General features: G+C 38.3%; 1 protein-coding gene across 1 annotated transcript; it reads right to left on the bottom strand.

Moving 5' to 3' along the window:
* Positions 1-9683: 9683 nt before the first annotated feature.
* mtx2 (metaxin 2) lies at positions 9684-17508 on the bottom strand. The gene is made up of 10 exons (XM_074647389.1): positions 17346-17508; positions 14913-14960; positions 14782-14828; positions 14613-14685; positions 13699-13775; positions 12446-12538; positions 12291-12329; positions 12074-12199; positions 11873-11949; positions 9684-10638 (listed from the first exon to the last, which is right to left on the bottom strand). The coding sequence occupies exons 1-10, from the start codon at positions 17383-17385 to the stop codon at positions 10479-10481; spliced, it is 780 nt and encodes a 259-aa protein (XP_074503490.1). The 5' UTR covers positions 17386-17508; the 3' UTR covers positions 9684-10478.

Here is a 17508-nt window from a genome sequence, read left to right as displayed (position 1 = left end):
GATTGGTGGACAACCTGCTCTACCTTCTGAGCCACAGCCGCCCCCAATTTAACGTCTCTGGTGACGTCCAAAGACGTACACTGAGGAGCCCGAATGAAAGTTTTTGCAACGTCTTTTTTAAACTTATTTTTAACGTTCAAGTATTGATGTCAACCTGAGTTGCACGTCCGCAGACGTCCAAAGGGGTCCTAGTCAGACGTCTAGATATTGAACCCATTTTGCATGTCTGCAGACACGTCCAAAAGTGGGTTTGGACTGACGGACGTTATACAGACATGATCTGAACGTCTTCCTGACGTCACATGTTTGCTGGGTCACTCCCGTGTTGATGTTTCAGAAACTCTCAGAGACAGAAGAATTTACTTTCTACACTGCTATTTATACTTAAGTAAAACATTTGAGTACTTCTTCCACCATTGCAGTTATTTCATTCTGTTCATTGATCAAATTATAGCCGGATACCTTTTCTTTTCATCGGGATGATAGTTTTTGGTGTCTTTTCTTGACCAAGTTTGACTGTTATAGAGTCTACAAACTGTTTTAAAAACCCAGAAATCCAAACACACTGAGTTTCCTCGTCCTCGTCCTCGTCCTCGTCCTTAAGCTGTAGCACGAGATCAAAAGCTGAGAAAAGTGAGTTCAGGTCGGTTTAACTTTATTTTTTTTAATGAGAACCACTTTAAAAGGAGAAGGCAAAACAACTGATCAACGTTTTACACCAGCAGATGTGCAGCTTAATAAAGTCACATATTACAATACAATAGAATAACAATGAGGAAGTTTCTGTCTACTTTACTGAGTATTAGAACAATTCAAACATTGAAATGATGCTCCGCCCGGCAGGATCAGTTTTAGTTTTAGTTGAGGATTCAAATGATGACAAACTTCCATACTGGAAGTATCAAAACCACTCATATCCACTCCTCCTCCGCCAGTCATCCGTATACTCAGTATATTCTAGGACATTTTTTTGCCAGAATTTGGCTAAATACGTGCTTTCATCTCGGCTTACATGCACGACCCTGCAGCTCTGTCACTGATTGTACTGTAAACCAGACACAGACGGATGCAAATGGGCCGTACTGACTCTGAATGACACCACGATTCTTCTTTTGAAACAAGCAAAAATAATTGACCACAAAACTCATCATAAATCATCACAGGAGTTTCTGACTCACTTACAAAAAACAGTAACATTATACTTTTATTTTTTAAACACTGGCTGAAAATCATCAGATAACAGCTTAAACGTACTAAATGGATTTGAAGTGTTTTGGAATGAAGCCCTTCAGCTATGGTGGGAGATTTCCAACACACAGTCTGCTGGGCTCAAATCCAACATGTTTGTCTTTCTTTTCTTTTTTTTTGGTCCCTAATTTGAGCAGGCACATTTATATTCTGGTGAGAGAGAGCTGGCACGTGCAGCCTGGACTGGCTTACAATCTCATTATTTTTGATGAAGTGAACACATGTACCAGTCGCTCAGCAGATGGTGAAATAGTCACAGAATTGAATGCATTGATGTACATAGACTTTTTCTGATGGTCAGCACGAAATCAATTCGTATGTAATCCACATAATTGTGAACTGGGAAGTATAAAGAGTGGTGAACGCCGTGTAGGGAGGAGGTCCGGGTGGATGGGTGGGTCCAAACAACACAGGAATTTCACCCAGGATGGTAAATGGTCTTGCATTTATATAGCGCTTTTCTAGTCTTCCAACCGCTCAAAGGAGACTGGTGTTCATGTCCCGTGTGAAACGAGAAGTCAAATACTTAAGTAACGCCACTTCCGTAGTTATTTTAACCCAAACATGAGCTTTTCCTAAAGCTAACTAAGTAGTTTGTTGCCTAATTCTAACAAAGTCGATCTTTTGGTTAAGTCGATCTTTTCCTAACTAAGTCGTTTTTGTCACGTAACTTCTGTACTTAAGTTACGCCACTTCTGTAGTTATTTTAACCCAAAGCAAGATCTTTTCCTAAACCTAACTAAGTATGTTGCCTAATCCTAACCAAGTCGGTCTTTTCCGAAATCTAACTAAATCGTTTTTGTCATGTAACTTCTGTACTCGCTTTATTTTAACCCAAATCACAATCTTTTCCTAAGCCTAACTAAGTAGTTTTGTTGCTTAAGCCTAACGAAGTTGATCTTTTCCTAAAGTAGTTTTTGTCACGTAACTTCTGTACTTAAGTAACACTACTTCTGTAGTTATTTTAACCCAAACCATGATCTATTCCTAAACCTAACTAAGTAGTTTGTTGCCTAAGCCTAACCAAGTCGATCTCTTCCTAAACCTAACTAAGTAGTTTTATTTTGAAAAGACTGGAGCGGAAAATGACGCGTGCGTCACGTGTTGCTGTAAACTTTTAGGGAAAAGCACCGAAATCCGTTGTTGAGAGTCGTGCTGAGCGTCACGAAAGAAAAAAGGAAACTCGTGTCTACGTACACGAATCAAATAGATTCAATTCAGGACTATTTCAGGAACTGCCGTGAGACTGTGTTGGTACCTTACACACTCTCTCTCTCAGACATCAGTATGAACTCTTCCTACACCTGACTGTTTAATATCCAGCTGAATGCACCTAAAGAGCACCGAGATGCAGATTCCCTTAATATGCTTTGCTTAAGAAGAGCCACTTGTGTGGGAGCAGAGAACATTTAGTATTTATTCTAAATGGATGACGCCTGCTGCAGCAGCACAGAGAGAGAATACACCACCAGGTGATCTGTATGTAAAACAGTGAATTACTGTAGGAGAGCCTGAAACCTTTGAATGTTTAAGCCTTTTAGAGTAAACAGGAACCTCTCCGGAGACAAATCTGACTCCGGTTTTTTCAACATGTAAATGAAGTGTGCTGCAGCAAAGCAAGTTTATCAGCGTAAACTGTGAAGGATGAGGCTGAACACGACGACAAGAAACAACACGGGTCGATTAGAAAAGGAGGAGGAGGAGGGAAGTATATGTTAAAGTGTGTGTGTGTGTGTGTGAGAGAGAAGAGGAGAGGATTATCGACACACAGCTAATCTCTTTATTCCACTCAAATCTACATCGCCTCAAAAAACATCCTAACACACTTAGAGTGACTTCACACACACACACAAGACGGAGGAAACACATGCTTACAGGTACTAATGTTTACTCACACACACATGCATGCTTTGATATAGATGGACCATAGTTAGGCGGGTCAGATGATGACACTTTATCTTATGTACGTATCATAACAACGGCTTTCCCAATGGAAGTCTATGGGAAAGACTTCCATTGGGAAAGAGACGTCTGTAACTCTGTAAAACGAACTAACAGCTGAATCCAGAGTTATTTCCCTTCCTCCGTTCATGTGAATGAGACCCAGACGGAGGCTGAAACGCTACTGTGCCGGCTCTATGAGCTGCTCAATGGATGCAGAAGATCGCCGGATCGCCATTTTGGCTTCATGCGTCACTGAGCAACTCTCGTAGGAATGAACGGGAGCCTCCTACAACGCTGTATCCAGCTCTCTTCATACATCCATGGATGACATTAGGGTGATATTCTCAGAGCCACAGAAGACACTTTGCAACCGTTTCCACGCGGTGAACTGTGCTCCTCATTACAAATAAACTGATGTGTAAAAGTGGGTGGATTGCCCCTTTAGTGTGAAATGTGCTTTACATTCAGTCTGAACAGAGTATTTTGTAATACTATAACACCCTCATGCTAATTCTGCTTCTGTTATTATACAAAGCCGGTAAGACTGCTTGTCAGGGAGACAATAACAGGTTATTTTAAGTGTTTGAACAAACGACTAATGGAGTCATTTATTGTAGTGAAGACTTTTGTATTGCTCTTTAGTTTCATGTGAAATGTGTGTCATTGTTTCAACTGCTTAGTTTGCATTCATTTAACTGAGTGAAGGACATTTAACAAGCATCCAAAAAACCTTCAGTGACGGGACTCGTTTGGCTTTTGTTCGCTGAAAGCTGCCTGCAAATAGTTTTTGTTTTCTTGCCATGATGTGTAATGCGAGGTGGAGAAGGGCAGGGCTTCCTGCCGCGCTGCTGTCACCGAGCCGAGCCTTGGCAGGGCGCTGGTAAATCACAGGGAATCGGGGGGATTGTGTCATGTCATAGTCAGCCACTCAACCTTGATGAAATTATTTTTTCTAGGGTAGAAATGATTTTGTCATGTAAAATGCATAAATCCCCCCCACAGGCCGTCAGCTCAGTCTCTGTGCTTGGACACCTGAGACGTCGTGCTGATCCTGTTTATGTGAATGAGATTAGAGATCGGCCGGGCCACAGCACCAGAGACGACTTATTGCATTGATTTATATCAAATTAAAAAATATACACACCATATGCATAAACCATCTCACCCACTCCTCTCTCTCTCTCTCTCTCTCTCTCTCTCTCTCTCTCTCTCTCTCTCTCTCTCTCACGTCGTCTCCTCTCTCTCCCAGAAAATCCAGATTATGTATCATGACTCACTCTGGTAATCAAACTGTGTAATTATCAGCCTGCGGTCGCATTGTCTAATCTGACACTTCACGTCACAGCACATGTGCATAAACACAGTCACACTCATGAACACACAAACTCTTCTTTCTTTATGCATTTCTCCTCTTTCTCTCTCTTTCTCTCTCTTTCTCTCTCTTTCTCTCAGCCACAAACACGCCCTCGTTATGAGGAGCTCTCATCGACTCTATACATAACTAACTGGACCGATACCGAACCCAGGTTTAAATCTCAGCTGAAATAGTATTTAGTTTTATTTATTTATTATCACACTTTATTACAGCATTATTTCATTATATATATTGTGCCACTCATGATTATGATTAACTGATTTTAATTAATTTATCATTATAATGGTAAAGGCTGAGCTGTCTAACAGAAAGACGGAAAATGTGTAATTTATTATTATTATTATTATTATTATTATTATTATTATTATTATTAGATAAGATAAGATATAACTTTAATCCTGAAGGAAATTCTTGTGCCAGAGATTACTCAAAATGACAACAAGTTCAAGTGTATAAAATACAAAGTACTATTTCTAGCACCAGTGCCTAATAGAATAACAATAAAGTAAGATACATTTAGTAAAATGAGTAAATAAAATAAGTAAAATAAAAAAAGGTAAAGTAAGCTAGAAAAAACAGAAAAGGAAGTAATATTTTGTATGATGAGAAAAGAAGTAACATTTATTCTCAGTGTTTTCAGTTGTCCTTCCTGCAAAAGGTTGTTATTATGATGGTGATTATGTATTTGTTATTAGTAGTATTAGCTCAGGCTTCCCTCTCTCTTCTCTGTCAGTATCAAATACACATGCACGTACACACGTGTACGTAACCACGGTTAGAAACAACAACTGGTTTACATATTTATAATAACAATAATATTGTTATATCTATTATTATTATAATGTTTGTTTCGTTTTGTTTTGTTTTTTGCATTTTATTTTTGCCTGTTTTGCTTTGTTTTGTCTGTCTAGTTTTGTTTATATTCCTGTTTATTCCCATGTTTTGTGCACATATTGTGTATTGTGTCCCTGTTTTGTGTGCTGCCCTTTTGTCCCTGTTGTGGCTATTTGTCAAAAAGAGTTCTTCAAACAATAAACTTAAATCAAAAGGCCACTAATGCACCATTTCAGTCATTTGTAGTCAGGCAAAAAGAAGTCCAATGTCCAGGCAGGATTTATGTTTAAGTTGATTTAATATCCAGTTCAAAAGCAAAACAAACATTCAACGTGTTGCTTCTTTCTGCTCCGGTAAAATAAACATACTTTTTATTTTTACTTTGAGTACATACTGCAGTTGCCCTTACAAAGTACGTACTGCTGCATATAGTATGCATACAACTGGGACATACTACTTCATCATAACATTGCACCTTGAACTTTGACCCTCTTGCTCATCTTTCTGCTGTGCAGAGGATTGTGGGTCACAACAGCCAGAAAAGCATGCTGGCTTGCATACTGCAAAATGCGTCCGGATGTAGTAGGACATCCTGGTATTTTAAGCATACTGCATTTGACATATTGTGTATTGGGACATACTAAATCTTTTTTCTAGCATACTAAATAGTATGGTAGTATGGGTGTTGGAACACACAGCATGTTCCTGTTCCTTCCTGGTGCATCCTACTACCTTTATCATCTCACCTAAGTGCTTAGTCTGGTGCTCAGTGTACTTACTGTCTAAAAAAAAATTATAATACAAAAATAACAAATAATAATAATGAAACTAATAAAATAGCTCCTACAGCACCAATAAAAAGAAAAGAAAAATGTGCCAATTCTGTTTGTTGTTCACCAATAATGAGTTATTTTAACCCTGTTTATGCCAGTATGTGTTTTTAATGTCACCACATAAAATGCACAGCAGAAGGACTAACATAATTATTCAGTGCATTCAGACTCTGCACCTATTTTTATTTTATTTTCATTTAGTTGCATCATGGCCCGGCATGCATCAAGAAGCAGGATGATAAGTGCAACCTGTGCTACATATATATATATATATACTGTTCAGTGGTGCAATGAACAAAGAGACAATCCACTCATTAAATATGCTATTCACATAAAATACAGCACACAGCCCTCCTCTTGGAAATCATTACTGTCACAGTTTTTGTCTCACATATTGTCAGATGAAATTTGCCCAAAAGTGCAAAGCAATTCAAAATAAACTATTTTTTTATGTGCACATTTGTTTAATTTTAAATATCCAGTTTTACCAAAATCAGCAGGCCACTAAACGTTGAAATGTCTGCAGCAGCAGGATCCTCTTCTGTCCCCATGCTGTCCTCTCCTGGAGGACATCTGTCATTACAACCTGGACATCTGATCACAGTTCATCTGTGCCCACTGCAGTGTTTCAGCAAAAATACAGGTTATTAAGGCAATATGAGCTTCTCTTCTCCGTTGTTTGTTAGTTAGTAATTCATTTGTTTTAACTTGAGTAAGCACAGAGGTGTCTTTGTGAAATGCACCATATACGGACATTACATAGTCAAATAATAAAGTCGTTAAGAAACAAACTTGCAATTAATATAAATACCTCAAACTAATCACCGTATGTTGAAACTGGAACCTTCTGATGGTCTTAGACACCAGAACAGTTGCCTGCTTTGCCCGGTTTGTAATCCAGCCTTTGTAAAAGTAGGAGGTCTATTGGAGAGAACATGAAGGACATTGCAGCTCTCTCTACTGAGAGCAGGGACAATGTTGTAGTAGCATGTTTAAGGTGGACCAGCAGATGAGTTCTCATGGCTCTCTGTCTACAGGAGTCTATACTGTTTCCTGTGGTTCCTCCCTGCAGGAGAGCTGAGATGAGGACAATCAGGGATCAAATCTAATCTCACATTGATGTCAATGTGCTCTCCCACCTCAAAGCCATCACTGAGCCACTCCTGCAGTTCTCCTACAGAGCCAGCAGGTCTGCAGACGATGCAGTCAACATGGCCTGACCCTGAGGCGGGCAGGGAAGATTTAGGCCAACCGCTGCCACCCCCACCCCCATTGACGCTACACATTACATTAACGTCTTCACATCTGTCTATGCGTTACATTAACGCACATCTTTGGAACTACACGATATCTCTGTACATTGCATATTCTTTTTATTCTTCGTACTGTGAACCATTGCACATTTCTTGGACAGTTTTCCACATTTCTGCACAAAACTACCACTGCACCGCTCTTTGACTGTACACATTTTTATAGTATTATTTCATGTTTTTATTATAATCTTCTTCTATTCTATACAGTGTTTGTGTTTCTTGATTTCTGCAATACTTGCTTTTATTTTTAATTTCATTATCTCTTACTATGTTTATGTTGCATACCAATACACCAACGCAAATTCCTTGTATGTGAAGTCAGTCTCTATTTCTGCATCATAAAACGTTCTCAGTAGCCATGCCTACATTATTTTCTAAATATTAACTAAATAAATGAATTAGAATAATCCAAATTAAGTGGATCAGATAATAATACAAATAATAATACAAATAATAATAATAATAATAAAAATAATAAAATTGAAATAAAACATTCTGAAATTATAAATATAAATTTAAAAATAATAATGAAATAAACAAATAGATAAATACATAAATTACATATAATAAATATTAAAAAGGAGAGGGTTAGGAATCGTGATTGGAGGGTGGTCACATGTTCAAAATAATATATATAAAAAAAAAGGTTGTCAGTGCTTTTGGGGGAATTTTAGAGTGAAAATTCACAATGAATCTAATGCTGCAGATTTAACTGAACTTCTTCAGTAAGATGTACCTTTGTGTGCGTCTGGCTGATGACCTCTAACTGTTCAGCGGTTCGGCCACTGCAGGACATCACTCTTGATGTCACAGCTCCTGGAAGTTCAAAGGTCACACTCTGACCTCACAGGAAACCTGGAAGACAGACACTCACTCCGTCTGTCACACACACACACACACTCAAACTGCTCAACTGGAGGGCAACCAGAGGTGATCAGACATGAGCTTGTCTGAGGCCTGGAGGCAGAAACTCAGTCACATATTAGGACTAAAAATAGATTTTCAGATATACTGAGGCTGTGCTTCTCTTCCCTTCATGAATACTGATGTTTGTCTGTTGGTTGTCTTTAATTTTGCAGCATTTTATAACTCCTAAAATATGAAAATAGTTCAGATGTTGAGAAAGTTTCAGCAACGCTTCAGTGATAAATGTTAAAGAGTTCTGTGTGTTTTATTTAATGCGCTGGTCCATTTTTTCAGAAATTTGCTTCTTCTTTCAGACGAGTGGAAAGAAAACCTCCAAAATACACATTTAGGTGTTTATTATTTTACTACTTTGTCTCTTTGTGTTTGTAGATTTCTCCTGAATTCACCAGTCAGCATTAGATAACTCCTCATATGAATATTAGAACTTTTCAGAAAACTTGTAATACAAAAAAGAAATTGTCTCAACGTCAGTAATCAACTGGGGAAGTTTCATGGTGATATCTATTAATTAAATATTTTACCCTATTCACCTGTCGTGTCTTCAAAATGTATGGAATTTTACAATCCATATTTTTAAAGTCCATTTTCTCAACAAAAAAATGTAGACTCCGAACCAGAAATCTCCACTTCAGCAGCTCTTACATCCACCAAACGTCCCACTCTCATTCACTGTCTATATTCTGAAGGTTTCTACTGAGAGGTTCGTTCATATATCATTCATAGCCTGATTTATACAACATGTTATTCCTAGAAAAACATGGTGATGACAGTGTATTTTCTGATTTATCAAGTGGTAAAAGGAGATATCCACAATTCCCTCTGTAAAAAAAACTTTGACTCTAATATGTCAATAAAATGAAACGAGAATTTTGAACCAATGTTCAGATTTCTGTTCTGGAAATGTATGCAAAATAAAATATAATGCATCATTTGCATATTTAAACATACAATTTCAAAAAAACTTGTAACAAAAAAAGAATAGTCTTAATATCAACTGGGGAAGTGTCATGGTGGTATCTCCCCTTAAGTCTGGGTTAGAAAGGTTTTATTATTTGATGACAGCATGCTTCCAGCATTTCTATTTTCATTTATCAATTAAAGATTATTTCACAAAAAAATGTCCAACACAGGGTAGAATCCCACTTGGTGTAATTTAAACATCATTAAACAAGAGTATATTGGGAACAAAATAATAAACAACAACCTCAGTTAAATTTAATGACTTTTATTCTGTAGGCACTTCCAAAGAAAACAATAATGGTGGAGAAACTAAGGATGAAGTCACATCCTCTTCGTCGTTACGGTCATGTCTTTCTGCTTTTGTACGGTAGAAAAAGCAACACTGCCTCACATTTCTTACACGCCACGTCACACAGCTGTCTGTAGGTATGTATCTGTAAATGCACCATGATACATGTCACAGTGTTCCTGTGTAAGAGAGCATATAAATAAGTCTACGCCTCTGTGTTGGGGAGCATCCATCTTGCAGTCAGATCATCTGCAGCTAACCCCCGACCTCTGACCTCCTTCTGGGATCTGTGAAGAGTTGCATTACTATCACCTGTATTCTTATTTAATTCCCAAAGTGCTGGAAATGTGAAGACTCCGTGGTCTGTGTTTTGTGGCTTAAACAAAACGTTTTTAACAAAAAGAGCTGTGCAGATTAGTGAACGTCATTATTTATTATGTATGTTTAACTTGGAAACATCTTTTTAGACGGTATACATGTGTTGGTGCTCCCTTAAGACTGATCTTTACTGTGACTTTGAGGTATCTATCTGTAAGCACTGGGCACATCTTAATCCTTAAAAGGACTCCTATCAGAAGCATGCAACTACGTACATGTACGAAGCAAACGGGGGAAAGAAAGCAAGAATCACGAGGGGATGTGTGTGTGAATATGAGCAGCGTTTAGCTTCTCGGTGCCACAGAGAGGGAATGAGAGAAGGAAGGGCCGAATGTACAGTACGAGAGGAGATAAATACAGAAGAGCTTTCGTTCCCTTCAGGAGCTCTTGTCTTCGAAGTAGGTCTGTTCGATGCGTCTGCAGAAGGACAGCAGGTTGCTGTAGCTCTTGATCCTCTCTGCCAGCTCGGTGCTGGTCAGTCTGGTGGTCAGGATGGTGAAGAGGTGACCGAACACCAACGCATCCAGTTCTGTAGGTCTAAAACACACAGACAGACACACTCGTTACTGCTCAAATCAATATTCAATTACTTTCATTCTAGTTATGTAGTAAGCAAAGTCTCAACGTGTTTTAAATCAACAAGCTGGTCATTAATTATATTTAAAATGTATGACATACAGTTGAAACCTGCATCAGTGACGCAGTACAGCATCTCTGCTTATACCAATCATTTCATCCACTTCTTTACCTGCTGCTCCTTTAAATGAAGCTTCTATTGTGTATTGTGACATGTGTCATGTCTTTAAAGGGGAGACTCGTGGGTACCAATAAAATCCATTTACATTCACATATCTGGAGGTCAAGGGACCCCTTTGAAAATGGCCATGCCAGTTTTTTCTCGCCAAAATTTAGCGTAAGTTTGGAGCGTTATTTTACCTCCTTCATGACCAGCTAGTCTGACATGGTCGGTACCGATGGATTCATCAGGTTTTGTAGTTTACTATGATACCAGGATCTTCTCTCTAGCTTTAAAACTGAACCTGTTACAACCTAAAAATCACAAGTTGCATTAATGTGTTCAAGAAATTAGTGGTGTTAAAACGAATTTGCGTTCAGCACTCAGCTATAAATGAGAACTGAAAGGTTAAAAGAAGCCATGACATTAACATACGGTACATTATATAAATGTTGTTTATTTGTATCATTTGTATAAAAGCATTGATTCATACTAAATATCCTCAGGATGAACAGAAAACCAAGACTGACTACTGATTTAACTCAGCTGTGCAATAATTCAACTGTGCAATTCTCTGTAAGTAATACTGCATTTATACTGTACATTCAAGAAATATTCTTATTTTATTATCATTTATACCACTCTGGCATTTATATTTAACACACTTAATAGAACCCACTCTCAGCATTTTGTATTTAGTTATTTGCACTGTGGTTGTAGGTTATATATTTCTTACATTACATTTCTTAATGTTTGTACAAGATCAAGTGTAACGCCCAAACTCCCCCCCCCCACCCTCCCCGGGCATCAATAAAGCATTTCTGATTCTGAAATAAGTTCCACGTTCAGATGATATGGGGTTAATTACAGTATTACACCACCGGGTGGTGCTACAGGAAAAAGCTGCCAGATGCTTCCAAACGCTTTTTGGCAGCTAAAGAGCAGAATCTGCAGGGAAGTACTGAATTAATCCCTCTCACTATGCCATGTTCTATATTCAGCTGCTCTGACAGACAGAGAAAGAGAGATACGTACTGTTTATTAAAGAAGTACGGCTGTGTTCCCAGCCGCTGGGAGAGAGCCTGGCAGCACTGACTCACATCCTCATAAACCTGAAACACAGGAATAGACAGAAAAGGGCTTTTATGTCAATATATTGTGAGACTACAGAAACATAAATAGTATCTGGGATAGCATGAGAACACTTGTAAAGCATGTTGTCGGGTGGTTGCTCACCTGCTCCAGAGTTTTCCCTCCCCAGCCGACAGCGTTGATCTTCCTGCGAACCTCCCACTGCTTCTGATAGGCCAGGATGTTACTGAGAGGCCAGGCGTACGGGCTGCTGTATCTGGGACGAGAGATCTAAACACACAACACACATACATGTGATCAAGAGGCAACGAATAATCACATGTAATTATCTTTCTCTTAATCTAAAGACGAGTAAACACACCTCAGCAGCTGTAGCGTCATCACACCACTGGATGTACAACTGTAGAGACGAGAGGAGACAGATTATCCAGAGATATTGAGAATTACAACAAATACTATCGGCATGTTTCAGCTCTGTGTGTTTTGTTGCCCGACAGTGAGTGAACATGTGTGTACCTCAGCAGTAAGCAGCATGTTGTTGACCAGCTCCATGTACGCTTTCATTTCAGCCCTCTGAACATCGTCTAAGCCATCGCTCAGAGAATTACCCTGAAAACCCCAAAACACAACACAGAGAGATACGGTCATTATGTTTCTTCTCATCTTAAATTAATCATATTTTTCTAACAAATAATATAAAATAAGAAACTACAAATGATCTCCTAACATGAGTAATATTAAGGGCTGCATGATTTTGTAAAAAATATCTAATTGCAGTTATTTTAACTGACATTGCAATAATCAAGGGAATGATAATTCTTACGTCATTATTCCCATTTTCATTGAAAAATATATTCGTATGATTATGGAGAGATTTTTGTCGGGATCTGTACCAAACAAAGATGTTTTCTTAAGTATGTAGAATATGATGTGTCGGCCAAGACGTTTCTACAGCACCACAATATTTAATTTAAAATTGTATTTTGACACCTTTAACAAATATTGCACCTCCTGCGATTTGAAAATTGCAGTTGGCCATATTGAGATTTTGATAACATTTTGATTAAATATATTATTTATCCGGGAAAAAAAAATCTGAAAAATGTCTGAAAAAAAAGTCCGAAAAAAAATATCTGAAAAAAAAGTCTGAAAAAAAAAATCTGAAAAAAAAATGTGGAAAAAAAAAAGTCTGAAAAATATCTGGAAAAAAAAGTCTGAAAAAAATGTCTGAAAAAAAAAATCTGAAAAAAGTCTGAAAAAAAAGTCTGAAAAAAAAAAATCTGAAAAAAAAATCTGAAAAATATCTGAAAAATGTCAGACAAAAAAAGTCTGAAAAAAAATATCTGCAAAAAAAGTCTGAAAAAAAATATCTGAAAAATATCTGAAAAAAGTCTGAAAAAAAATATCTGAAAAATGTCGGACAAAAAAAGTCTGCAAAAAATATCTGCAAAAAATGTCTGAAAAAAAATAACTGAAAAAAAGTCTGAAAAAAAGATCTGAAAAAGATCTGAAAAATGTCGGACAAAAAAAGTCTGAAAAAAAAGATCTGAAAAAAATGTCCGAAAAAAAGATCTGAAAAAGATCTGAAAAAAAATGTCCGAAAAAAAAGATCTGAAAAATGTCTGAAACAATGTCCAAAAAATCATATTATCATATATTCCTAGAAAACTACATTAATGATAACTCCAGGTGATAAAATGTCTCAACATGTCTCAGAGTTACACAAGCTGTGATACAAAATCAATAACTTTGATATCTGTGTTACAAACCTTGGCTTTGGTGAACTGCACTATCGGACCCAGTTCTGACACCACCTGGTTCCCTACGTGGATAAAAGGAATCTTACCTACAGAGAGACACATTACAAAACAAACACAGAGAGAGGGAGAGAAAGGAAGGCCGTTAAAGATCATTACAAGTCACTTTTGAAGAAGCAACCGCAATGTCTATAACCACAGAACTCAACAGGTCAAGAGCTCAGCAGTGAGAAGGTCCTAGAGTCGGTTTCATCTGAATCTGGAATCTAGACACAATCTGGATACAAACATAACAGTTTGATACTGAACTGACCATTTTGAACCAGCTACAGTATAGAGATATTGATATATTAGTTTAAGTGTAATGTACTGTAGGTCACAAAGCACGGCCAATAAGTACAAAATAAACATAAAAAAAAGGATAACATCTGTTTCAACTGTTGGTTATAGTAGGTAGATACACGATAAAGGATTTGAATTGTACAGTACAAAGTTAATATTGTTAATTTTTAAGTGAGATAGACCAGGGATTCCCAAACATTTCCATGCCAACGCCCCCAAATAGCATTGGGTTATGGCCGGGGGGGGCCCCCTTTTCAAGATGTCTTCATGTTAATAAATAAATAAATAAATAGATAAATAAAATAAAATAAAAACTAAGCATTGCATGGCAAATAAGAGTCTGATCTGTTATTATTATAAATAAGATGCTATAATAATAATAATCGTAATAATAATACATTTAAATTAAATTAAATTTATTTAAAATATATTATATATTTTAGTATTTTCCCTCATCTTTTCTCCAGTTTGCTGAGGCCCCCTTGGCAGCCCCCGCTTTGATGATCACTGAGATAGACCTCATGCTGGGATTCACAGCAAGGCGACAGTAAATGCACCTCTGCAGCAGCAGCATGTGTACTAACCAGAAGGTGACATGTATTCAGCATTTGCTCTGCAAACCACCTGCACCGGTAGACCACACATCCTGAGGTAGGCCTGTACAGGAGAGCAACAGGACAGAGTTGATTAGTGCTGAAGCAATAATAACATCCATATTATGCTGATTGAGAGCAAACACAAACATGATTTCACCTGAACAGCGAGAGATGAGGCGCAGTCTGACAGCAGAATCTGATCCTCTGTAATAAACAACACCAAAGTAACGTAAACAACCACACTAAAAGTCATATTGTTTCTCCATTTAAAGACCAACACTGACTCACCCTTCAGCTGCTGGTACAAGGTGGCAGATTCAGGCCAAGGCTCAGCAGCTGGCAATGTCAACAACAGACACACATCAATGTAATGTGTTAATTTAATAAATTGGCTTATAAAACTGTTATGTTGTTGGTGAGTTAAACAGATAATATGCTTGTATTTAATTGTGCAGTGCATTCTAAATGAAATCAACGTTAAGTTAATTAAAATCTAACTGTACACTAACAGACACGCCCCCCATACAGGCACACACATTATACTGTATTATGGTCATGTTTAGCTCAGCTTAGATACCAGTCCATGTCGGCAGTCATTCGACGTTAATAAACGTGTTAATCGGATGAATATTGAAAATGTAAATATTTCAAAAGATAGGTGAACTTCTCAGGAACAGTTCAGGCGGTTTCACATCGATAACGGGCGTGTATAACGTAACAACAGAGAAAGGTTAAGAAACGTGTGGTAATTTGTAAATAATAGTAATAATCCACAATTAAAACTCCGTACTATATTCATTCATGGAGCTCTCCAAGTCACTGCATGTTCTACAACACTGCCCTGCACATATTTCAGAATAAAAGGCTTGTGTTAACAAATGAAGGAATTCTGTCCACAGAAAAAACACTTGAAGGCTTTTATTTCTAAATGAAAGCAGGAAGTGTTGATTTCAACCCCAAACTTTATCAATTCATGGAACTCTCAAAGTGACGGCTAGTTCCACATCACTGACTGCTCAGTCTATAAAAGACTGCAGCTGCGGTACATACTAAAAGTAGATAGAACAAGTATGTGATTGGGAAGGCAGCATATGTGTTAGGCTCAATCTTCAAGATGGCGCACCAGAACTACTTCCGGTTCAAGCGAGGATCGAGGAAACGAGAAATCAGAGCTTTGGGATGCACCCAGAGAGACAGCTGCCAGTCACACCTCATCACAGTGAAGTGGTGTTTCTGTAACTCCACCTCATCACAGTGAAGTGTTTCTGTAACTCCACTTCACCACAGTGAAGTGTTTCTGTAACTCCACCTCATCACAGTGAAGTGGTGTTTCTGTAACTCCACTTCAGCACAGTTAAGTGTTTCTGTAACTCCACTTCATCACAGTAAAGTGTTTCTGTAACTCCACTTCATCACAGTAAAGTGTTTCTGTAACTCCACTTCATCACAGTGAAGTGTTTCTGTAACTCCACTTCATCACAGTGAAGTGTTTCTGTAACTCCACTTCATCACAGTAAAGTGTTTCTGTAACTCCACTTCATCACAGTGAAGTGTTTCTGTAACTCCACTTCATCACAGTGAAGTGTTTCTGTAACTCCACTTCATCACAGTGAAGTGTTTCTGTAACTCCACTTCATCACAGTGAAGTGTTTCTGTAACTCCACTTCATCACAGTAAAGTGTTTCTGTAACTCCACTTCATCACAGTGAAGTGTTTCTGTAACTCCACTTCATCACAGTGAAGTGTTTCTGTAACTCCACTTCATCACAGTAAAGTGTTTCTGTAACTCCACTTCATCACAGTGAAGTGTTTCTGTAACTCCACTTCATCACAGTAAAGTGTTTCTGTAACTCCACTTCATCACGGTAAAGTGTTTCTGTAACTCCACTTCATCACAGTGAAGTGTTTCTGTAACTCCACTTCATCACAGTAAAGTGTTTCTGTAACTCCACTTCATCACAGTGAAGTGTTTCTGTAACTCCACTTCATCACAGTAAAGTGTTTCTGTAACTCCACTTCATCACAGTCTTGAGATAACTTCTGTTGTGATTTGACGCTATACAAAAATAAATTGATTTGATTTGATTTGATTTGAAGTGTTTCTGTAACTCCACTTCATCACAGTGAAGTGTTTCGGTAACTCCACTTCATCACAGTGAAGTGGTGTTTCTGTAACTCCACTTCATGCTGTCATCGACCTGACTCCACCTGAACTGTTCCTGCTTGTATCAGCTGTCCTCCTCTTTGGTTTGTATTTCTAACATTAATCACATAAACAACAACAAACCGTTAAAGACGAGCTGCTCTGTTAGACATGTAGGACACCAAGTACACCAAGCTACTGTGACTGTCCTGCTGCTAACCCTACACTCATGTTAGCTACAGAAACACGGTGGACAGACATCACTACTGTTATAACTGACATCAGCTACGTTTAACTACAACAGTCTCTTCTATGTGATGAACTAAAGCTGCTAGCTGCTGCTAGCTGCTGTTAGCTGCTGCTAGCTGCTGCTAGCTGCTGCTAGCTGCTGTTAGCTGCTGCTGCTGCTAGCTGCTGCTGCTAGGTGCTGCTAGCTGCTGTTAGCTGCTGCTAGCTGCTGCTAGCTGCTGCTGCTAGCTGCTGCTGCTAGGTGCTGCTGCTAGGTGCTGCTGCTAGGTGCTGTTAGCTGCTGCTAGCTCTCTATCAGACTCTAATATGAGCACTAAGTGAGTGTTTACCTGCCATCTGAGACACGAAGGCCTCCGCAGCCAGAGACATGATGCTGCTGTAGAGTCCTGATAGTTAGATAATGAGTAATAGAGAGATATGAGGTGGATTTCTCTGCAGGAGGTTTGAGGACAAACTGTTGTGTTGCAGCAGTCACCCACTGGTCCGCCCGAG

Source organism: Sebastes fasciatus, chromosome 9, assembly GCF_043250625.1.
Source record: "Sebastes fasciatus isolate fSebFas1 chromosome 9, fSebFas1.pri, whole genome shotgun sequence".
Lineage (NCBI taxonomy): Eukaryota > Metazoa > Chordata > Actinopteri > Perciformes > Sebastidae > Sebastes > Sebastes fasciatus.
The sequence above is the reverse complement of the archived record's forward strand: the minus strand, read 5'-3'. Positions and strand labels throughout refer to the sequence as shown.